The 25,498-nt window shown below is 38.8% G+C and overlaps 1 protein-coding gene across 1 annotated transcript in view; it reads left to right on the top strand.

The window, feature by feature from the left end:
• atp6v1ba (ATPase, H+ transporting, lysosomal, V1 subunit B, member a) overlaps nt 1-25,498 on the top strand; it is a 77,528-nt gene that overhangs the window by 25,779 nt on the left and 26,251 nt on the right. The window contains exons 4-7 of the mRNA XM_043712835.1: nt 2,607-2,700; nt 7,140-7,217; nt 9,937-10,076; nt 11,797-11,898. Of these exons, the coding sequence (XP_043568770.1) occupies nt 2,607-2,700; nt 7,140-7,217; nt 9,937-10,076; nt 11,797-11,898 (414 nt within the window). The remainder of the gene's footprint in view (nt 1-2,606; nt 2,701-7,139; nt 7,218-9,936; nt 10,077-11,796; nt 11,899-25,498) is intronic.

Raw genomic sequence — 25,498 nt, 5'->3', positions numbered from 1 at the left:
CCCCACTCCGGCCTATCACCCTCACCTTGACCTCCTTCCACCTATCGCATTTCCAACACCCCTCCCCCAAGTCCCTCCTCCCTACCTTTTATCTTAGCCTGCTTGGCACACTTTCCTCATTCCTGAAGAAGGGCTCATGCCCGAAACGTCGATTCTCCTGCTCCTTGGATGCTGCCTGACGTGCTGCGCTTTTCCAGCAACACAATTTCAGCACTCTGTTCTGTCATCCGTTACGCATTTCCTTCAAGCACAACCTTATTTTTGCATGTCCAACTCTGCTACTTCCACAGCTACATCCAAGAATGCCCTTGCCTACTTCCCAACTTCAACAGCTTCTTGTGGGTCTGCTTCTGTTTTCATCACCATTTACTGTTGTTTTCCTCTATTGATATTGGTTCTTTCTCCATGTCATGTTAGTCTCACTGTTGCATTGGCTTTTGCCTGTTATTTTGAAACAGCAAAATAATTAATCATGAAAGTATCATGTAATTTATATTTTGATTTATTCATTGATCAGTTAGGACAGGAAGAAACCTTGCTGACATTCTAGTCTATCATGACTGTTTTGCACTTAGACGCCCTATAGTGTAGAAAGAGGTCATTCAGCAAATAAAGTCTGAAGAGCATCCCCTACCCTATCTCTCTCTTACTGTGGGGCTAATCCACCCAGGTTGTGCATCCCTAGACACCACGAACAATTTAGCATGACCAATCTACTTAACCTGCTCATCTTTGGACTGTGGGAGGTAACTGGAGCACTTGATGGAAACCCATGCAGACATGCGGAGAACATGCAAACTCTACACAGTCACTTGAGGTGGTAATTGAACCCGAGTTCCTGGTGCTGAGAGGCAGCAGTGCTAACTACTATGCCACTGCTACACAAATTCAATTCAACTTCAACTCAATTTACTTGATTTTTCTTAGTATACTTTGATATTCTTATCTTACAATCTTTAAACTTAAATTTTCAATTGGGTCAGCATTCGTATTTGAGTTTTAGATTTCAACTTCTTGATGGGTGAAGTATGCCACTCGATTTCACTCTTATTTGTCTAGATCGAATTGTAATGAGTTTGAACCTCCTTGTTCTGAATTCCCTACCTGTAGAAGTTGTTTTATCTCTTTTCCATATCTAATTGTTTTAATATTTTTAACACCTCAACTATATAAACTTGAAGAAACATAGTCAAAGCCAGTTTTGTCATTTTTTTTGTAGTTCAGTCTGCTTGAGCTGAAAACCAGTATCCTTTTTGGATTGCTTTTTGGACCAATGCACTAGTGTTAATGATTTGCATATTTCTTAATTTGAATTAGAATTTTTAGTATGATGAACCATTTTTTTGTAAGAAGCTAATTAATTATCGAACGAATGATATTTAAACAAACCTTTGAATATATCAAATATCCCAATATGAATTATTTCTAAAATATTTAGGGAACAGGTACTGACCCACAGCTGGGTAGAAGGTTGAAGTGCAGGTTGAAAAAATGGTTTGTGAGGATTTTTGAGAAACAAAATACATGGATTTACGGAGCTCAACTTCAGCTGAGAATAGCTGTCAAAGTAATGGTACATTAGAAGAACAACATATGAAGCTGGAATTAAAGGACCGAAGGCAATGAAATGTAATATGGTTGATGAAACCATTTAGCATTGAAGTTGGAGATGAGCAATTTCTACTCAATTAAGAGGGTGGCCAATAAGAGTTGATGCCAATAACGATCCTACCCTGTTCAGATCATTCATTAAGAATTATACTGTCATCATTTCTATAAAATACAAACACAAATCACAATTTAACATAGACAACTATGGTATTGTTTTGTGTTTGAAATTTTTTTTAATCATGCTTGTCGGACATTTGGAGTAAAATTCATAGAAATACTGAAAGTATCTGGCCAAGAGTTTGTCTAAAACTACTTTTTTTTAATGTTTAGTATTTTTGACAAACTCCTGTCTCACTAGCAATGGAAGATTACCACAAATAATCTCTTCACCACCCCCCCCCCCCCCTGCCAAATCTCCTCTGCACCTTTTTGAAGGACTATTGCATCCTTTTTAAAGTGTGGTAACTGGAGCTTGGTGAAATATTTTAGATGTGGCCTAATCAGAGCTCCAAGAACACAGCATAATTTCTCCACTTCTGTTCTTGATACTTGCATTTGGAACCTTGGGCTTCATAAATGCTTTGGTAATTGTTCTGTAATATATCCTGCCACCTTTAAAGATCTATGCATATATGCTCCCACTCTCTCTGCTTGTCGCATTCTTTACAATCAACATAAGCATTTCCATTTTAAACTCCAGTTGATATGTTGAGCTGGCATCCACTACACACCATTTTTGTGGAAAGTGTTTCCACCAAGCTTTGTATGATGAAATGTTTCCTGAGTGGCTGGCTCTGACTTTGGGCTTATGTTTTTTGTATTAAATTCCTATCCCATGTCAATTTTGTTTCAATCTATCAATTTTCAATGAGTCTAGTTTATGGAATATTTCCTCAAGATCTGCACCTTGAAGCTCTGGTCACATTGTGGTGATGAATATTGGAAAGCTTCATGCATTTTTAAGTGTACCTCTGTTTCATGTTCATTTTATACAGGTGTTTGAGGGGACATCAGGTGTTGATGCCAAAAAAACAGCATGTGAATTTACAGGTGATATACTTCGCATATCTGTTTCGGAGGATATGCTTGGTAAGTGGATTTTGTCTTCCATAGGAAGCTGATTTTCCAGGAACCTTTCTTCATACATTTATAACATTATTTATATTATCATTTGAAGTATGAAGGATATCCCTCATATAACCCTCAAATGTTAATGCATTATTATCTTTAACAAAGAATAATTTGGCTACAGCTCAACTTTCAATATTGATGCTGTTTATCACAATTTAATTTTCTAGCATATCTTAATGCTTTCAAATAACTAATTTTCATTTTGACTTGTGTGAAAGCTGTATTTGAAGATTCATTATATGCAATATTTTTATAATTTTGCCTAATGGAAATTAGAATATTCTGCATTTTAAAGAGTCAAATTTTAATAAGACTAATGTTTTATGGCTGAAACTAAATTATATTTGTTGAAATCTCTCATTTACCAACTTAAGTCAGTGACAGGAATTGGAGCTTCAAACTGGAAAGTTAATTATATAAGGGACAGTCTCCATCTATTCAGTTTCATTTGAGTTTAAGATACTGCTAAGTGATTTCTACAAGTTGATTCAAAAAAGAAATGTCACAGCATCACAGTCAGAATTTTTGATTCTATGCATAAACATTAACACGGACCAAATTTTATTTTATGTAACTGGCTTTGGAGTGACATCAGTGGACTCAGTTTTTGTTTAATATAGTTCCATTCTTTATGATGTAAAGTTAATGTACATGTCAGTTAAATAAAATTCTTACACTGGAGCAGAAAACTCCACATTCTATTATGACCAAAAACCTGAATGCTCATTGGTGTGGGAATCAGGGCTTGGTCAAGGTGATGTGAAGAAAAGCAAAGCTAGAATTTAAGTGTAGTAAACTATCTGTTTGTGTTGCTGCAATTTATATTTGACTTTCTCGTAAGTTTGCCTTTATAGCTCTAATTTTGGAGTGCATGCAAGAAACTTAGTGTTAATCGTGAGTGTTTTCCAATCTACAAAGATGAAAATCAATGTTTCACATGCGAAACAGAAATAGGCCATTCGGGCCTTAGGAGAACATAAGGGCCAGCTCCATCATTGTGATTGTGGCTGATTGTCCAACTTAGTATCCTGATCTTGTATTTGCCTAATACCCTTTGATTCTTTTAGCCTTGAATGTTTTGAGGGGTGACCTTCTACAGGTTTGTGAAGTCATAAGGGGCATAGATAGCGTGAATAATAAGGGACTTTTCCCTCGAGTGGGGGAATTCAAAACTCATTCTTATGTTTTGAAGATAAGAGGAGAAAGTTTTTAAAAAGACATGAGGGGCAATTGTTTTTCGTGATTTGTGTGTGGAATAAACTGCCAGAGGAATTTGTAAATGCGTGTACAGTTAGAACATTTAAGAGATTCATATAAGTATATGACTAGGAAAAGTTTGGAGGGAAATGGGTCAAATGCAGGCAAGTGGGCCTAGTTTAGTATGGGAACATTGGTATGTGGACTGAAGGGTCTGTTTCTGTGCTGTATGACTCCAGTTGTATCTAACCTCTTAAAGTATAAAATTGGCAGAGGTAGTCATATGGAAGAATCAGTGTATTTGGGACAGTTACCTGGGACAGCATGTTGTTGATCCAGTCAGGGATCAGGCTACTTTGGATCTGGTGATACACATTAAATAAATGATCTGAGTGAAAGATACCCCAGGAAACATTGTTCGTGGCATTGTAGAATTTAACATTAGTTTGTGAGGGAGAAACTCGAGTGGGAAACAAATGTACTAATTTTAAATAAGAAAAATCTGAAAGGAATGAATTGGGAGCTAGCTAGAGTAGACTAGGAGAGGAGTTTAGCAGCAAATAAGGTTGAGGAACAATAGTAGAAGTTTAAGAAATTAGTTTGACTTTCTCAACAAAAATCTATCCCAGTGAGAAAGAAGGATTTGAAAGGGGATAAGCCAACTGTGGTTAAATAGGGAAGTTGAGAATAGCATCAAACTGAACAAAAAAAACCTGTGACAAAGATCAGTGGTAAGACAGGATTGGCAAAATTAAAAAAAAAACAGATGACAAAAAGAAAACCTTTTGAGAGTAAATAAGATCAAGGCCAGAGTGCAAAAGCTGCCTTAAATGCAGAGAAACCTCTAATATCCGGCAAGATCACAAGGTTCCGACACTTAGCTAAACTGTTATCCGGCATTCGATTAGCTGAATGAAATACTCTCCTCCCTGGTCCTTCGGATAGTCAAGGCTCCACTGTATATGGAAAGGAAGGTTGGGAGGCAAGTGAATATCGGACCTTTAGAGATCATGGCTGAGGAAATAATGAGGAACCAGGAATTGAAGAAATACTTTGCATCATAATAAAGACAATAATAACATTCCAAAAGGAAAGAGGTAATAAATACAATAACTATCATGAGGGAAAAAGTACTACAGAAACTAATGGGGCCAAAGATCAGTAAACCCACTGATGGGATGCACCTATATGATTTTCAAGGAAGTAGCTAGAGATTGTGGCAGTAATCTTCCAAAAATCCTTAGATTCTAGAAAGATGCTGGAGGATTAGAAATCTGCCCATGTTACACTTTTTCAAGAAGGGAAGGGGACAGAAAACAGGTAACTATTGGCAACTTAGCTTAATATGTTCTTGGGCAGTGTTAAACTATATTATGAAGAATCTAATGGAGCATTTAGAAATAACATTATCATGCAGTTAGCGTGGTGCCATGAGGGGAACATCATGCCTGACATTTATTATTCTTTTGAGGTGATAATAAAGGATTGACAAGGAGGAAACAGTTGATGTAATATATTTGGATTTTAAAAAGTTATTTTGATATATAGCAAGCATTAAGCTATTTAAGACAGAAACCCAGAGTATGGAGTGGGAAGTAGCAATTAGCATGGAAAGAGGATTGGCTAACTGGTAGACAGTTGGGATAAGGGACGTTTTTCAGGATGGAATCTAAAACTAGTGGAGTGCACATGGATTAGAGCTGGGATATGTATATTAATGACTCTGATGGGAGAACTAAATGTACAATGGCAAATAGTGAGAATGACCAAGCATGTGGAGGGATATGGGCAGGTTGAGTGGGCAAAAGTTTGGTAAATGGAATATGATGTGGGAATATGTGAAATTTATGAAGAAGGGCTTATGCCCGAAACGTCAATTCTCCTGGTCCTTGGATGTTGCCTGACCTGCTGCGCTTTTCCAGCAACACATTTTTCAGCTCTGATCTCCAGCATCTGCAGTCCTCACTTTCTCCCATATGTGAAATTATACACATTATCCAGATCTTCTATTATTCTTGCTATTATTTAAATAGAGAACTGCAGCACAGAAGATTTTGGGTGTTTTAAATGCATTATTTACAAAGTTAGCATACAAGTACCACTATAGTCAGTAATAGGGAAGGCAAAAACATCTGTTTTATTTCAAACAGAATGGAGCATATAACAAGGCAAAAATTAGACTGCCTCTAGAATATTGCAAAGAGTTTGGTCCCGTTATCTAAAAGGTAGAAGTTCATTGGAAGCAATCCAGAGAAGGTTCACTAAATTAATCCTGAGCATGCAGGGATTGACTTGGGAAAAGAGGTTAAATAGGTTGGGGTCTGTACTCAGTCTCATTTAGAATAAGAGGAATTCTCAATGAAACATTTTTTTTAGGGAGGGGGATTCTTCGCAGGGTCAATATAGGGAAGGTTGTTTTCCCCTTGAAAGGACCAAAGATCCTCTCAGTAAGTTGTCACCCAATTGGGACAAAAATGTAGAGGAATCCTTGAAGGGTTGTGAATGTCGGATTCTTTACTAGTGCTGCCAAGGCACTGTCGTTAAGTGTATTCAGGGTTAGGGTAGTCAGATTTTGAATCAGTAAGGGATTTGAGGATTATGGGGACAAAGGCAGGAAAGTGGAACTGTAGATAAGCCATGATTTCACTGGAACAGACTTGACATGCCAAATGGCCTACTTAAGCTCCTACATCTTACGCTTTAAAGAAACATTATAGACAATAGTGGTCTTTAAATGAAGTGTAAAATTAATAAAGAAAACTGCTGTGAAGAGGTGTATTTTGCTTTTTTGAAGAGCTAATTGTCTTTTAAGAATAAAAGATTCAGGTTAACATGATCAGAAAAGTCCAAAGTTGTTAGTTAAGGTTGCTTCAATTCTTTCAAAAAGGTGCCTTAAATGCAACAATACTTGATGACCTTATATTTTAATGGTTAACAGCATCTTAAGAAACTGAATCGAATGATGTTGAGTACATTTATACTAGCTGTATGAAGACATTCTGCTTTCCACCAATGCTGCAGCGTATTTGAACAGAGGCCCCAGATTCAGGTTTAGCCAAACTTGACATCAGGGACTTGCTGACTTGAACATTTGGCCTTGTAGTTTCATAAAATCTAATTTGAGTTGCCTAACCACTCAATATAACTTGTGAATAATTTTAATTTTGCTATTGAGTAATAGCAATATTGTTAACTTACAGGTAGAGTGTTCAATGGATCAGGGAAGCCTATTGACAGAGGGCCAACTGTATTGGCTGAAGATTTTCTAGATATTATGGGTAAGCTGATGGTCACAAAAATTGAGAATTACACCACTGAAAATTCACTTAATTAATGTTTAAATCTTTATGGAAGAAAATATGACCTGGCTTGATGTAGTGTGTTAGTGTGGCAGTCTTCATTATGGAAGTCAATCTGTCCTTTTACAGCTTTGCATTCTATGCCAAATTGCAAATTAATATTAATGTATGAGTCATTGTATGGAAGTAATGTGTTTTCTCGGGTGAATAACACGCTGGTAGTGACTAGAAATCATTACCTGGTTTTGTATTTTAGTTCTGATTTGATTTGAATGAATTGTTCACCCTGTCTCGAAGGTTGGGGTAAGATGAGCTTGATTATCTGTATTCTGACCTCCTCTTGAGCTTGTGGTGTTTTGGATTGCTTGTGGACTAAATGTCTCCTGCAATGTTTGTAACTTCAACTGGACGTGGTTTTGATTCTTTGATCACTGCATCCTAACATTGTTTAAAATGCCCAACTTGTACTGTACTTATTCTATCGTTTAGCATTCTGTTTCCTTTGCTTCAGTAACTGAACACTTGGAAGTACTGAGACTAATAGCTTTCAATCTTTAATTGAACTTCATACTTAGCTAGTTCAGTACTGTTTATAGAATGTTTTTGTTTTTTTTTCATTAAGGCAGGGCCTGCCTAAGTGGGGCAGGATTGTGAGCCCAAAACATTGGAGCCATGAGGTTCAAGGCAGTACTGTTGATGAAGTGAACAGCTGAGAGACACTTTGAATTTTTTTCAGCCCAGGCATGGTCGACACAAGTCAGCTTTGAGACATGGCTCTTGCAGCAGTAAAGACAGCATACTTACATGCAATTCAAAGACAATTAAATCTCCTTTCCCACTCCCCTGCCCATAAAGACCTTAAAGGGCCACCTCCATTTATCTCTCTAATCCCCCTTCCCCACCCCTTTTATTGTTCTTGCTGAATATTAAATGGCACAAGACATTTGTGCAGGACTGGAAGGTAAATTAGGGGAACTCTTAATTCTTACTAGAATAAGAGAAATGACCCAGCCAGAATATGAAAGTCTTTTGAGTAGAGATAAAAATGATAAAGGCAACAAGTTGATTATAGGAATGGTATACAGGACTTGTTACCATCTTTATGATGAATGAAACATAAAGGAAAAATATCATAGATTGTTAGAAGGTTTTGGTAATAATTGTAGGCATTTAATCCAGAAAAATCAAATATGTAAAGGTAGCCTCTGAGTTCATAGAATCCTTTTGGGGTTGTTTCCTAAAGCATGTTACACCAAGATTGCACTAAACTGAGATAGGAATGAACTGGGATTAATTTATGACTGTTGTAATGAAGGTATGCTTAAATAGTTGCAGTTCAATATGATTCAGTTTCTCCACTGTTTAATGGAGAGTGGAATAGGTTCAAGACCAGTATTTTAAATTTCAATAAGGGCAGTTGAGGTATGAAACCATGGCTCAGTAAAATGAACTGGCAAATTGTTTTGCGATAGTAAATATGTGATGTGTGGCAGACCTTTTTAAGGGGCTATTTCAAGATACATTGTTTTCAAAATGGTGGCAGACCAGAGATAATTTTGAGAATTTGAGGTGAAAGTAACAAAATATTACAAGATATAGCAACTGAACTTTTCAAAAAAAGTTGAGTTCAGTGGCCCTATTGAAAAGGAGTCTGGGAAATTAATGGTAAATAAGATGGAAGATGAACTCTACAGGTATTTACATCTGTCTTCACTACAGAGGATATATGTAACGCCCCAGAAATCAGGAAATGCAAGGGAGGAATCCTAGAATCCCTACTATGTGGAAGCAGGCCACTTGGCCCATTGAGTCCACACTGACCATCTGTAGCGCACCCTACCCTGTAACCCTGCATTTCCAATGGCTAATCCACTCGTCCTGTGCATTCCTGGACACTGGGCAATTCCACTGGGTGGAAGACAAAACAGGAAACTGAGCCAGTTAGTTTAACATCTGTCATAGGAAAAATGTTAGAGGGTATTTATTAAGACAATGGAACAAATCAGGAAGAGGCAATATGGTTTCATGAAAAGGATATGGTGTTTATCCAATATATTGTAGTGCTTTGAAAAGGTAATATGCTGTGAACAAAGGGAAACAGTGAATGTATGATACTTAGATTTCCAGAAGGCAGTAATCAAAAAGCCATATTATTTTTGCAGATAATAAGATTTGTGTATCGAGGATAACATATATTTGTATGGATTTTTGCCAATTCTGCCACCTGTGCCCAACTGTAACCAAGTCCTGTTAACCTGTCATCCCTATTCTCAATGACCCACATGTCTTCTAGTGTGTAATTGCTGCAGCTTTAAAATGATCAAGTTGGAAAAAAAAACTTGACAATGTCTTCACCCCTCCCCCTCTAACTTCTTTCAGCCTTAAAGTTACTGGCTCACTTCCAATTCTAGCCCCTCTTGCATGTAAAATGCTCCAACTACTTCACCATTGGTGGCTGTTAATCCCTTTTCTAAACTTCCCAGCTCCCCTCTTTTCCTGGAAGACCATCTTAAAGCCTATGATTTTGGTCATCTACCCTGTTGCTTCCTAAAAGCTGGCTTTCAAATTGTTTGGCATTCTTGTGAAACTCATTGTGATGGATTAGTACACTAGAGGTGCCATTTAATGCAAGTTGTTTCAGTGAAATAATGTTACTTTTGATATACCTTTTTTGTTATAGTCAATGCTTGAATTTTAGGTCAACCTATAAATCCACAATGTCGTGTATACCCTGAAGAAATGATCCAAACTGGAATCTCAGCAATAGATGGTATGAACAGTATTGCTAGGGGACAGAAGATTCCTATATTTTCAGCAGCAGGCTTGCCCCATAATGAGGTTTGTAAACGTTAAATGGACTACCGTTATTTTATAGTTAGTGTTTCGTTAATACAGAATATTTTATTGCACTGTAGTTGCTCATTATTTAACTGATGTTAACTGTTTTCTTCATTATTTCTGATTTTGTATATAAGAATGCTAATAATTCTGGTACAAAAACCTGTAAATTTTCAAGTGACAAGTCTGTCCAATACGAAACTAAGTTGGCATAGGGACAAGAAAATTAGGCAAGTAAACACGTGGCTAAGGGATTGGTGTGGGAAAGAGGGATTCCACTTCATGGGGTGGGCCGAATGGCCTTACTTACACTCCTATGTCTTATGGTCTTATGTCTGTGGCACTAGCTGACCACAACTAGTATAGCTGTTGCGATTTTCTAGTTAGCCTCAGGGATTTGGATTACACAGAACTAAAAGTTCAGCTGAGGTTCCCATAGAGTCAGCAAAGATTTAAAAAATCTGGAGGCTTAAACTGTAATATCCCTCCTTCATTGCCGTGACTGAAGCCTGCTGACCATCTTCTAGGCGGAGTAGACATGTGAACTACGTACCTGAGGTCAGGTAGTGACTACGGAATATAGAGTGTGAATTAATAACTGGAGGAAAAGTACTAAAGTCTTTAGGCAACACTTATCTGAAAGTATTACTTGCCAATAAAGTAATATGATAAAGACTACATGTTAGGAAAATTATTTAACATCATTGAGCAATTAAACTGCAGTGAGAGTTATGAGTTAGTTGTAGACAACATGAAGAAGTTGACCCCCATGTAAAAGGAGGGGAGCGATGATGGATCTCTGGTATTGGGGATAGAGGAGCTTTCTCCAAGGTAAGGGAAAGAAAGAGAAATCTTTTTATGGATGTGCCGAACAACCTCTGTTATCTGAATGTCAGTTATCCAAATTTCAGATTATCTGAACAGGATCTCCAGGTCCCATAAAAGTGTTATCAGTTATCCAAACAAAATGCTCACTGCCTGTCTTGTTCGGATAATAGAGGTTGTTCTAACCTTTAGCGTTGATCAATTGGATAATAGTGAAACTAAGCAAGGATGTGCCCACTGATCTGGAAAATGGAAATGTGAGCATTGTCTGAGGATGGTATGGGATGGGGATAACAATTGCATCAGAAACTAAGAATTTTAACAAGATTTTCAGTTTGAAATCTTTAACTGATTTTATTTGAGTCTGATTTGTCTTAAACTCATTTCGTGATTTATAGGTTATAGCTAATGCGCCAACTCCAAAAATAATCTGAACTCTAGTTTAGTTTAAGAAGGTTCCCAATACAAGAATAAATTCAAGGTTTTTTTAATGTTCTATTCTAATAATAGGCTTTAACTTGTAATGCCCTGCAGAATATTAACTGCTAGCAAATTGTTTTTCCTGACCTCTAAAACAAAGCACCTCAGGTAAGTTAGAAAGGCTACTGTTTTGTTTCATGTACTTGCATCTTTTTGTGCTGGCTCTGATTATGACTAAAAGTTAGCAATTTCTGAAATATAAAAACTTAGTATGTTTTAGAATTACAAAAACTTTTGTTTTTATTGGCAGAAAAGCTTTCACAGAAAAATCTTTCACATTGATTCGAAGAACAAAAGTAGAAAGCTGAAAATGGCTGTGAATTTCATATTTACTAAACATTAAAAAAGGGCTATGTATGCATGGATGTTGTTGCCTTTTCAACATAAAGTTTTTAACATGTGAATTGCTTTCTAGATTGCTGCCCAGATTTGCCGTCAAGCTGGACTGGTTCAAAAATCCAAAGATGTCATGGACTATAGTGCAGAGAATTTTGCCATTGTATTTGCTGCTATGGGAGTAAGTCAAGTAGCAGTGGAACTATAGTTGTGTAAATCTTTAAATAGTCAACTGGTTAACTGTTTTGCAATCAGAGTGGCACATAAAGCTCCTCAGACTGCTCTTGGTGGTGGTCCATAAGTGCTAGTGTGCTAAAGATAATTTACTTATCTTGAATGACAGGATTTGGCTTACATTTTCCTTGAATTCTACCAAATTAATCAGAATAGACAGAGCAGTAATTAACTTCCAATGCCATGGCTAAAAGGAATTACATGGATCTGATTGTAAAAACGTTGTCAGTCTTATTACTTGTGTATGTTACTATGTTGTTCTTGCAATCTGGTATATGGATGAACCACAGATTTATGAAATGAAATTGAATGCAAGTTACTCACAAGACTGGGACTAATCTCCCATGTGGAGATTTGTAATTGTCTGCAGGTTTTAAACTAGATTGGAAGTAATTGGAAATCTTTAAGGAATTTCGATTGAAGGTAAGTAAAACTGGTTACAGGAAGGAGGTTGCCTGCTTAATTTCACATACAAAACAAAGCAAAGCCAAGCATTAAATAGGATCCAAATGCAGAACAACATTAAAGCACTGTAAATGATATTTGCAACAAGGTGAAAATCATTGCATTTCTCAGCATGAAATGAAGCCTTTGGTTCTTTTATGTCCATGCTAGTCAACAAGCACCAATCTATCTTAATCCCATTATCCAGCAGTTAGCTTGTAACCTTCAGTGCTTTGACATTTCAAGTATTCATCTAAGTACTTAAATGTTGTAATGGTTGCATCCTATCATGCAGAGAGTTCCAGTTACCCACCACCCTCCAGATGAAAAGATTATTCCTTAAATCCCCTTTAAACGGCCTTAAAATTACACCCTTTGCTTATTGATTTCATTATTAAGGGGAAAGTTTCTTCCCACATATCCTATGTATGACCGTCAAATTTTGTGTACCTTCGGTTTGAAGACATAAACTGAGGTAAATTAGGTTTGCATTAATTGCCATTAGACCAGAGGCTAAAGGATGACCAAGATTGGGATTTCCAAGGGTACTTTGTCATTTAGGAAGGATAGGTAAAAAGGAAAAGTAGATGAGATACCTTAAACAATTAGTGAAAAGATCTTCAATCAAAAGATTAAGATGCAGAATTAATCTGGGTGGAGGTGAGGTGCAGTAAGGGATAGTAAACATTGGTGTGTTTTTTTTATATATAGGTCGTCAAATGGTAGTGGTAATATTGGGCATAGTATAAATCAGGAAATTAGAATTGCATGTAATGTGGCTATACAATAATGGGTGTCTTCAATTCACATAGTTAAGGTAAATTAATTTGTGCCAAATGCTGTGGGGGATGCATTCCTGGAGTTTTACAAGATGGCTTTCTGAGAAGTATATTGAATAATGAACTATTGATTGTGCTGTTTTAGATTCTGTATTTTAGTGAGAAAAGGCTAATTTTGCTGTCAAGAGCCTTTGAAATTACCTGTACTGACCATGTAATTTTAAGTTTGAATGTGAGTTGATTGTAAAACTAGGGTTTTAAATCTGAACAAAGGAAACCATGAAAGCATTAGGGGGTATCTTGAAAAGTCAGATTTAGAAAAATTCACAAAGATTTGACAGGCGATTCCCTTGGCTCTGTCAAATTCCAGGTGGTACCAATACACAACTCCAATCCAAACTGCTCCAGAATATTTGGATGGACTGCCATGTTTTTGGACCAGGACCATTGCCAGTGTGTTAGTACTGATGGTATATGCTCAATTGTTTAGTACATTAAGTATGGTTGGTAGATGAGTGTAACCCATTTAGCATAATAAATTTAAACAGCTATTTCTGGTACATTAGTGTTCATTCTATTTTAACACTTCTTAGGTTCATACAAACCTGGGTTCATAAGCACAAAATTTAGCCATGAGAATTTAAAGCACTTTTGTTATGACATGGGGTAAACACCCTCTGTTAATTTTTTTAACCAGCAACACCAGATTTATCCAATGTCGTAATCTCTGAAAATTTGAGGCCAAGTAAAATTAACGACTATTTAAAGTATAAGAATAACTAACAACTATTTAGAACTCCTCCCTCTCACCTATCTTTTACTTTCCCTTCTATAATACTAGTCCGATAAAACCCCCTGATTAAGCTTTACCAAAAACTCAAATTTGAAAACCAGGCAGCTGTTGAATATTCTTTGTATCTTCCTCTGGAGATTTTCTTCATAGGATTTCTCTTCCAGAGGTTGTTGATAGATAAATGTACCTTTTTTAAGAGATTTGTGTTTCGTGCAATCTGTACAAGCTGGGAGCTTGAGCAGCTGATGTACAGTTTTTACAAGTTTTCCCGGTCTTATACCCCTAAAGCATTGGATTGTGTCGTGACTTTTAATATCGTCCATATACTAAATTCAAACTTGATTGGAGTTTGGTTTTTTTTGGGTGGTATATTTTAAACTGGCAGAATTTGAATGTTATCTCCAAACAACTCAATCTAGTTGAGTGACCAAATGTTACATTGTTACCTTATTCTCAGAGCACTTGGTGCTGCCAAGTAGTTCTGCTAGCTTTTAACTTTCTTAAAGGTACAGTACACTTCTACACTTTCATAACTTTTTTTGGGAGTAACATTGAATAAAGCAGTGATGTTTGGAGCATTTAATAATTTGAATTAGAAAACTTTTTTGTAGAAAAACTAGCTTCACTGACTAATAACTAGCTTCGACATGTAGGCTGTTGCTGTAAACTCAGTGCAGTTGATTCTGCTTCTTCGACTTTCTCAAAAAAACTGAAATTGCTGTTCGTTTTGGTTGAAATCAATGTAAACAACTGATCCTTGGTGAGTATGATGTGCAATTAGCTTCAAGAACTGTTTGTTTTTGTTTTTGCCCCCAATTTGTAGCTTAACTGCAGTTGCTTAAATTCCTTTTCATTGCCGAATTGGGTACACTCTTGGAAAATTTGGCTTTATTGTTATTTGTCAAGTTATGGATCAGCTCATAAAATTCTTGTGGGCTTTTCTTTGTTGTGGCTGACTAATGGAGAAATGTTTATAGAAACCTTTTAGAATCAAGATGTGTCCATATTTTAGAAAATCTCTGTTTGTTTGGTAATGAAGGATAATGATCCACGCATTATCTGTGAATAAGCAAACAAATGTCATCTATCAGTTTTGGAGGAATGTTCTTCAAAAGATCATTCTTGATTATTGTATGAAAGTTCTTGAGCACTTGCCTGGAAACAGGATTGTTTGGCTTATTCTTTTGAACGAATTTTAAGTAATGATACCAAATTATTGCTGCCTTGCTTACTGCTTTTGGACTTTGGACTGGACTTGGCTGTTACGATATTAGAAATGTGATCCTGTTTCCGCACCTAAAAAAATTCCTGTTTAAACTGACATTTTTATTCATACGAAATGGTGATTTTAATTACATATTTTGAGGGGGATCATTCCAAACTATGAAATATTGCATTATCTTCAGATTAAAAATCAAAATTGTTTGAGGGAGAGAGACTGCACAGCTTAAAACTGCAATTTTAGAAAAAACTACTTTTTGAGATTAGGGTGCATATGTGAATGAGATGCATTAAATCCTGCATTATTTATCAGAGCAGTGTTTTAATGGCAGGTAACATGATAGGTCGAAGACTAAGACACACCCTGTAACTCTACTGCTGTTGTATACAATGCAATATATTGAAGAGGATTGTAAAAGGTTACAGCAGAATAGATTACCCAGATGTGCAGAGAAATGGCAGATGGAATTTGATCTGGCCAAATGTGGTGATGCATTTTGGAACATTAAATTTAAAGTGAAAGTTACACAATTAATGGCAGAACCCTCAGCAATGACATAGAGAGGCATCTAGGTGTACAGTTCCACAAGATGGTCAAGGAAGCATACAGCACATTTGCCTTCATTGGCCAGGGCAAAGAATACTAACATCAGCAAGGTACATTACATCTGTATAGAACTTTAGTTAAGCCACGTTTGGAATATTGTGTGCAGTTCTACTCTCCACACTACCTGAAGGATGTGGATGCTTTCAAGAGAGTGCAGAGAAGGTTTACCAGAATGTTGCTTTCATCATTACAGATCAACCTTCTGTTTGTCACTGTCAAAAACCTTGCCAAAATCCATATGTATATTATACACAAAGATGCCATGTTCAGATCTTTTTAATATTTTCACCACTTGAAACGATGGATTCAAAGTGCAATTTGGTTGTAATCTAGGATTGTTTCAAATGCAATGCTGGCAAATAATACATTCTCAGGCATGTGGTCCTTTTTAGATGTATTGGTGTGCTGAGCCTCATTCCTCTAAATCGAGATTAAGGGTCTACTGGTGCTATACAGAGTGCAGGGAGCCCTCTTGGTTTACATTGCATTCTCAACCATCATCAGATTAACCTTGAAAAAGAATTTTAATCATGGCTTGTAATCCTGTACCAATTTAAGACCATAAGGTATGGGAGCAGAATTGGGCCATTCAGTCTATTTACTCTGCTGCACCATTTGATCGTGGCTGATATGTTTCTCAACCCATTCTGCTGCCTTCTCCCTAACATTTCATTGCCTTAGTGATCAAGGGTTTATCTCTGTCTTAAAAACACCCAATGACTTGGTCTTCACAACCCTCTGCAGCATTACATTCCACACCTTCTCACAATTACTATCTGAGATTTAATGCCAACATTGGCTGCCCTTTTACCTAAAGTTATTAGCTTTGAAAAATGTATGTTTTAAAATATATATTTTTATTGAAAAATAGATTTTTCAAATATTACAACAAATACAAAACAATATAATTCAAAACAATACAAAAAACACAAATTTAAAACCCAAACCGCCCTCATGTATAAATGTATAAATATGTATGAAATTAAAACCCAACTAACTAAACTTAAATAAATAACAAATTTATATAATAATACAGCTCAGCCAAACAAAACACTAATCTTCAAATACCAAGAGCATTAATTTTCAACCATTCGTACGTTCGCAGTTCTCTTCTGAATATTAGACTTAAAAAGCACACTCGTCCCAGCTGTGTAAAAGCCCTTATTCGTGTGGCAGAGAAATGTGTCTAAGTATTCTAAAAAGGGCTGCCATGTCTTAGAAATTCTGTTTTGTGGTGTACCATGCTTGTAAGAAAATCCAAAGGGATGTGCTCCATAACTGTCTTCCGCCAACCGAACAGGTCCAGGGAATTTTAGGATACCCAAACTAACAAGACATTCTTGTGCAGAAAGTGAGGATGTTGAAAAGTTTTTTTTGTTATGCACATCTACAGGGAACGCACTGGGCAGACCAAGGAGAGAGATCAGGTCCTTCGCCTCCCTTATGCCCAAAATCCCCTCCATTGCACCCGCCACATCGTTACAGTATGCTTGAAGCCTACCACAGGACCAAAGACAACGTGAAAGAGTGCCCATACCAACTTTATACTTGGGACATATTGAAGATACCCTTTCTTTAAATTTTGACAAATGATCCAGAGCCAAGTGGACCCTGTGGAGAATCTTTAACTGAAAAGCATGGGTCCTATTGCAAATTGATCCCTATCTTGAGTTCCTAAATATCTTCCCATGCCCCTCAAATCCTCAATGCCTAGTGCTCTTTCCTACACCCTGCAGTCAAACTCATCTGAGCGGCCGCCCCAATTGATGATATCAAGTTGACAGAGTGTACTTTTAGTACTGAGCACCCTCCTCTGTCAGATTTGTAGGGATCAGATGTAAGTGTAATCTTCCTTCCAAGTTAGAGATTTTATTCAAAAATGAAAGAGGTCCCTGCTAGACAGCTCTTATTTGTGCTAACTGATCAAAGGAACTCAATGTGTCTCCTTCAAATAAACCACCCATGCAAGACACATCCCTAGCTGCCCAGTGTTTGAAAACCTGGCATACCCACTATGGTGTAAGAGACGTTTTGCCAATATTGCCTTCCCTCTGTCAAATTGCCCTCCATGCTTTAACAGTATTCATAACTATTGGATTATGTCAATTATCCTTAACTGTCCTCATTTTGTCCAAAAACAACAAGCTTGTAAGGGGGCACCTTGCCTGAGAGGTTTCGATATCAAGCCATATTGAAAGAGGGTCCCCACAACCCCACCACTCACCTAAGATAAAAGTGAGCTCAGTTGATAGTTAATATCCAGGAAATTTGCTCCCCCCAATCTGAGGCAATTGCAGTTTAGCTAATTTTAATAAGGGCCTGCTTACAATGCCAAATAAGAGCTGAACCAGCCGTTCAGTCTCCTGATTGTTTGATTATCAAATCGGAACATCCGTATAGGGTACAACAAATGGGGAGAATATTAATTTTAAGCATTATCCGACCTAACCATGAGACCAAGTTTCTGTCAACACTTGATATCATCAATTGGGGCGGCCCCTCAGATGAGTTTGACTGTAGGGTGTGGGAAAGAGCACTAGGTATTGAGGATTTGAGAGGCATGAGACCGGAAGTGTCTCCCATCTTTGAAGGTCTTGTTTGATTTTGTTGAATAATTGTACAAAGTTAGCTTTAAACAACTGATCAAGAACTGGAGTAATGAATATGCCCAAATACATAAACCTCCCTGTGACCACTTAAATGGGAATCGAGATTCGCCCTCAAGACCTAGCACCTTTATAAGACCATCCATAGGCATAGCCTCTGATTTTGTCAAATTAGTCTTGTACCCTGAAAAGGTGCCACATGAGCTGATGTATCAGGTGAGGCACCAAAACTGCTGGATTAGATTTTTTTAAAAAAGGAAAGGGACATTGTCAGCATACAATGAATCTTGTGTAATTTTGATCCTACTTCTGGAGTCGCAATATTGGGATCACTACGAATGGCCTCCGCCAACGGTTCAATCACCAATGTAAAAAGCAGTGGAGAAAGTGGACAGCCCTGCCAGCTGCCCCTAAAAATGTTAAAATTGCTTGATCACACCCCATTGGTGATGACCGCAGTGAGAGGGAGACTGTCGAGAACTTTTGTCCAAGCCAAACCGCTCCAGAGTATTAAAAAGTAGGGCCACTGATTCTGTCAAATGCCTTCTCTGCATCTCGAGAAATTATCAATCCCTGTATTGACTGTTGGCATGCTTGAATTACATTAAGCAGCCTCCTAACATTTATTGGAGGATCTGCAGCCCTTTTTGAAACCCATCTGATCCGCTTTAACAATAGAAGGTAACATAGACTCTTGCATTAAGGCTGGATACTTAGGGAGGATTTTAAAGTCCACATTTAAGAATGAAATGGGCCTGTAGGAAGTACAGTCCTCTGGGACCTTTTTTAAGAATAAGCCAAATATTGGCACCTCTCAGATGGCAGGAGACTATCATGACTGTACAAGTCATTGAACATGTTGAGCATATGTTTATAAATTCCTTATTACCTAAATGAAATAAATTTAGGTAAAGGGGCAGAGATCTGGGTGTTCTTGTACACCAGTCAATGAAGGTAAGCATGCAGGTACAGCAGGTAATGAAGAAGGCTAAAAGCATGCTGGCCTTCATAACAAGAGGGATTGAGTATAGAAGTAGAGGTTCTTCTGCAGCTGTACAGGGCCCTGGTGAGACCACACCTGGAGTATGTGTGCAGTTCTGGTCTACAAATTTGAGGAAAGAAATTCTGGCTATTGAGGGAGTGCAGCGTAGGTTCACGAGGTCAATTCCTGGAATGGCGGGACTACCTTACGCTGAAAGACTGGAGCGACTGGGCTTGTATACCCTTGAGTTTAGAAGACTGAGAGGGGATCTGATTGAGACATATAAGATTATTAAAGGATTGGACACTCTGGAGGCAGGAAACATGTTTCTGCTGATGGGTGAGTTCTGCACCAGAGGAGACAGCTTAAAAATATGGGGTAGACCATTTTAGGACAGAGATGAGGAGAAACTTCTTCACCCAGAGAGTGGTGGCTGTGTGGAATGCTCTGCCCCAGAGGGCAGTGGAGGCCCAGTCTCTGGATTCATTTAAGAAAGAGTTGGATAGTGGAATCAAGGGTTATGGAGATAAGGTAGGAACAGGATACTGATTAAGGATGATCAGCCATGATCATATTGAATGGTGGTGCAGGCTCAAAGGGCAGAATGGCCTACTCCTGCACCTATTGTCTATAAAACTCGCTGGGAAGTCCATCAGGACTGGGCGCCTTTCCACTCTGAAGCTGCTCCACAGCCTCCTGCACCTCTTGGTCTGATAAGAGGCATTAGTTCAGGGATCACACCTGGGAGCTCCAGATCATCAAAAGGACTCCATCTTGGCCCACCGATCCTCGCAACCCTCAAATTGATATAATTCAGAGTAAAATCTTTGGAATGCCACATTAGTCTTTTGGAATCACGTTAGGTTCTTGGACCCTTCCCTAATCCATGTAATGGATTGAGGGCACTTCTTTTCCTAGCGAGATATGCTAGGTACTTGCCCAGCTTGTCACCATGCTCATATAACCTTTTGTATTGCGAAAGCAAGTTCCTTCTTTGCTGTCTGTGTGAGCACTGAATTAAATGCAGCACCGTAATCCTGTAGCTTGGCCAATGAGAGCCTGTCAAAGTAAACCTTCTCGGCTGCTTTCAACCGTGCTTCGAGGAGATGTTGCTGTTTGCCCTTCTGCCACTTCCTACTGGCAGTTCCTCCCTGGCATAAGCTTTGGCAGTTTCCCCAAAGGATGGATGGGCTACCAACTGAACTTGAGTCAATGTCTAGAATGCCCTAAATTCCTTAGAAGTACTCCATAAACTTATTACCCTTAAGGATAAAGGGATCTATTCGCCAGTGCCTCAGGCCCACTATAGCATCCTTAACCTGAACCAACAGGTACACTGAAGCGTGATTGGAGATGGTAATATTACCAATCATACAAGATGCCACCAAGTCCAGAGTTGCCACGGGGGTCAGAAAAAAAAGTCAATCCTAGTGTGGCATCTGTGTGGGTTGGAAAAAACTTAAAATTCCTGCCTTAGGGCAGAGACTCTTCCAGACGTCCACCAACCCTAACTCCCCGCACAGATCCACGAATTGTTTAGTTTGTACAGACGGTATTGGGGGTTGGGGTGGGGGTGCTTTGGGCAACCTATCTACCGTGGGATCCATAAGACAATTAAAATCTCTCTCTTACAATGTGCTAGGACTCGAGACTGATCATTTTAGAGAATGCATTTGCCAGAAATTTGAGGGAATGGACCGGAGGCCAGTAAACATTTTAAAACACCATATGCTTCCCTGTTTATCAGGGCTTTGAGGATTACAAACCTCGCGTGTGTCTTTAACACACTCCAGTAACTGAAATGGGAGATTCCTCCTAATCCATCCGCTACTTCTGGTATGAAAAGTAAATCTGCTCAAAGCCATTCTACTGTAGTTTCAGGTGCTCCCTATCTTCCAAGTGTGTCTCCTGTAATAAAGCAATATCTACCTTCTTCCTCCTAATTGGTGAGTGACTCCTTGATTTTCCAGGTACACCATTTAATCAAGTCATTAGCCATAACCTTGTGTAGTAACATTTAGATTCCAAAGAGGAGGACTTCTAATTACAAATTGTTGAGCCTGAGTGTCGCAAGATCCATCAAACATTAAAAACTAAATCCACTGCAATCAACAAACCTACAAAGCTATCAATCAAAGATTATATACTACAAAAACCAAAACAGAACCAACATATATGAAGTGCCAATGCTGCTGAATAAGGGAACTCACCTGCCCAAAGGAGGCATCTACACATCCCAGAAGCAAACTTCCTATCCCGCTGCCAATACTGGAGCCTGGGCATTTAATTATCTGAACCCGGCACAAACTGCCTGTAAGTAGGCATCTAGCCATCCTGACCATTTTCCCTCTCCTAGCTAGAGCTGCACTGCAAACACATGCAGAAAAGAAAATACACCATGAAATATCAATGTGAACAAAAAAATTTTGAAAAAGGGTAAGTACCCCACCCATCCTTTGGTATAACTTAGAAATTGAAAGTACACATCCCAACTGTCCTCGAACATAGTTTAGACCGGATTGTTACTAATTTTAGAAAAGAAAGCCCTAACCGGTCTTTCTCTTTTTAAAAGAAAAACAGACATACCCAAATAACACTACTATTTGTATGCACTAAATTGTTCAGATCAAGTTAATTTGTCCAGTCTCCTGCCTTCTCCAACTTGTCAAAGAAGTGTACAGATCCATCTAAGGTGATCTGAAACACTGTTGAATACCTCAGTACTGCATCCTGAGTTCCCTAAGTCTTCGGTTAATGCCTTGATAGGATTTTCTTTTCTGGATCACCGCCGCTGAGAAGTCCTGGAAGAACATGATCTTGGAGCCCTCAAACTAGAGCCTTTGGATCCTTCCCCTGGATTCTGAAAGCTTCCACGATTCTCTCATTTCTATGGTGATGAAACTGCACCGAGAGGACGAGGATATTGGCCTGGTCCAGATCTGACCTTCACACCGTGACCCAGTGAGCCCTCTTATTCATCAATCTTCAAGCCCCTCACTCCAAGTTAAGGAATTCTGGCAACCAGTCCTCAAATTCTACCGGCTGCTCACCTTCCTTACCCTCTGGCAGACCTACGATCTGAATATTTTTTGTTCGCCAGTCACTGTTGTCAAGGTCGTCAACCTGGTCAAGCAAATTACAAACTTGCGTATCGAGGGCCTGCATCCTATCCTTGGAGGGGCCGGTATTAGCTTCCATCACTGCGACTGTGTTCTACCTCATCTGTCCTTTTCCCGAGGTCTCCCAGCTTCAGCAGCACGATAGAGATCGGGGCCAGCTGCTGCTACTCTATCTGCTTACCCCACAACTCGGGATTTCATCGAGCTCCTTCACCAGGACCTGGTAAGAAAGAGTGAGGGGTCTGCGGCCCAGCCTTGAACATGCTGCCTCCCTTCTGCATCCCTGGACAGTGAAAACTAAGGTAAGTTGCGCTGACCGTTTCCTGGGACTCCATGACCTTTCCAGAATCCCAGGATATCCCAGGCTCCAGTATTGGCAGCGGGATAGGAAGTTTGCTTCTGGGATGTGTAGATGCCTCCTTTGGGCAGGTGAGTTCCCCTATTCAGCAGCATTGGCACTTCATATTCGTCCTGCTTGCCATGTGGTGCAGAGCTCTGCAACATGATCTTCCTAGATTGTCGCCATCTTGGATCCCTGAAAAATGTATTGTTAATTAATTTGAAATATTTGAGTGCAACAAAAGGCACCTTATAAATGACTCTGTCCTCCAAGTCAATTTTTTTTTTGAAATAGGTTGAATTTTATAAATCTATTATATCTCCAAGATAAAGGAGGGCATCAAAGTTAAAACTCTTCTGGATCCTTCAGTTATTCTCTGCTTTGAAACTTTTTTACCTGTTTGTCAGGGGGTATTTAGTGGTCAAATTATACTAATAAATTTTCACTATCAACACTACATGTCCTTTTGGAATGTTATCCTTTCCTCAATTTTCGTAAAATAAAACATCACGAGTCTGACACTTGTCGGCCACTTCAAATACCTAGTTATTGATGCTAAAAATACATGAGGGCAATGGATGAATCTTCCCCAACGTCCACAGGTTGTCCATGAAAATTCATGAGGATGACCAGTCAGAAGGAAATTCCTGCCATAGAAAATGGAAAGTGATGATGAGCTTCTGATTGTTGGAATGCTGGGGAGCCTCTTGCCAGATCTGGAGATTCTATCCATTGGATCCAAGCTGAGACCATCAGCCAGAGCAGGTTTGGGAGAGGAGCTGGTTGCAATGTGGGAGTGGAGAAGGAGGCTTCAAGAAATGGCTTGCAAAGTGCTACTGGGAGATGGGGAGGTGGTGTAACCTTTGCTTGGAAGGTTGGGGGAAGAAGGCTGTAAAAGTTATGGGGTGGAAGAAAGGTCTACTAGAGAAGTTATGGGAGGGAGAGGGGCCTCCAAAAGTTGTAAGTTTGTAGCTTTCTAATCCGCTGGCTTCCCACTAATTTTCACCACACTATGTTTTTGCTTTTATGCTGTTCCTGACCTTGTCAGCCATAGTTGTCTTGTCCTCCCTGTAGTATATTTTTTTCTTTAGATGAATTTCTGCTGGGCTTTCTGAATTGTCCCCAGAAACTCCTGCAGTTGCTGCTCCACTGTTTGTCTTGTCTCCCCATCAACTCTGGTCAGTTCCTTCCTCAGTCTTATGTATTATCTTTTACTCCATTTTAATACTGTTAGATCTGATTCAATCTTCCCTCCAAACTGCGATGTGAATTCTATCACATTATGGTCACTGCCCCCTTGGGATTCTTTCATGTTAAGCGCCCCAGTCAAGTCTGCCTCATTCCACATCAAATTCAGAATTGTCTGTTCCCTTGTGAGCTCTACCTCGAACTGTCAACAAAATAGTGTTTTGAAGCATTCCACAAATTCATTTTCTTTGGATCCAATACCAACCTTTTCCCAGCCCCACCTGCATATTGAAGTCCCCAGTGAGTATTGTAATGTTTCTTGCATGCATTTTCTATCTTTTGATTTACTTTTCTGTTCCTCCTCCTGACTACTGCTAGGAGGCCATGTGCCTAACTTAACACTCCTTATACCATCAGGGTCTTCCTTTGTGGTTCCTCAACTCTACCCATTCAGATTGTCTTCTGACTCCATATCACTTCTTGCTATCTATTTGATTTAATTTCTTACTAACCATGTAAGCCAGCTCCCACTGCCTATTGGCTTGTCCTTCCAACAGGATGCGTCATTGAACTTTTCATTCCTAGTCTCTACCCCTTGTAGTTACATCTGTGATGCTCACAACATTGTACCTGCCACTTTAAATCTATGCCAGAAAATCATTTACCTAGTTTCATATACAGGTTGTTTGGTTATAATGTGATTCGTCAACAGGAATTCGTTGTAACATTGAATTTGGGATGCTGTTTCTCCAGCATGAACATTTAAAACATGTTGGCTGTAATGCGATTACAATGCCAACAATTTAAGTGCTGTTTCTAAAGTGCAATTTTTCTATAATGTGGGTTGCATAAGAACACAATCATCACATTATAGAAGAATGCGCTAACCACGTGCATTTATGTACAGCAGCCCAGTCTTGCATTGACCACCCCCTTCTCATTGTTCTTTTATCTGCTCTGCCTGACCCTTTTCATACTGTCCTATTTATTTTTGTAGAAACATGAATAACCCCACTTGAGGCCTTCACCTTTTTTCCCATAAGCTTCTATGCAACTGACACCCCTCTGCACCCCCACCCCCCATTTAGTGTAAAGCCCCAGTTATGCAATTTGCCAGGGCTCATGTGCCAGCACAGTTCAGGTGGAGCCCAACCCATTTGTAGAGCTCCCATCTCCTCCAGCACTGGTGTCAATGTTTCATGAATTCAAACCCATTTCTCCCACACCAATCTTTGAACCACATGTTTACTATTTTTTAATCTTGTCAACCCTGTGCTCCTTAGTCCATGGCTCATACATTAATCTGAGATTATTACCTTTTCACTTATTTTTAATTTTGTTCCTAGTTGCTCATTGCTTCCGAGCCTTCCTGCTCTTTCTAGCTATATAGTTGGTATCTGTATGGGCCATGACAACTGGATCTTCCCCCTCCTGCCCAAGTTCATCTGTGGCCTGGATGAGATACTGG

This window comes from Chiloscyllium plagiosum, chromosome 22 (genome assembly GCF_004010195.1).
Source record: "Chiloscyllium plagiosum isolate BGI_BamShark_2017 chromosome 22, ASM401019v2, whole genome shotgun sequence".
NCBI lineage: Eukaryota > Metazoa > Chordata > Chondrichthyes > Orectolobiformes > Hemiscylliidae > Chiloscyllium > Chiloscyllium plagiosum.
This window is presented reverse-complemented; position numbering and strand designations above follow the sequence as displayed.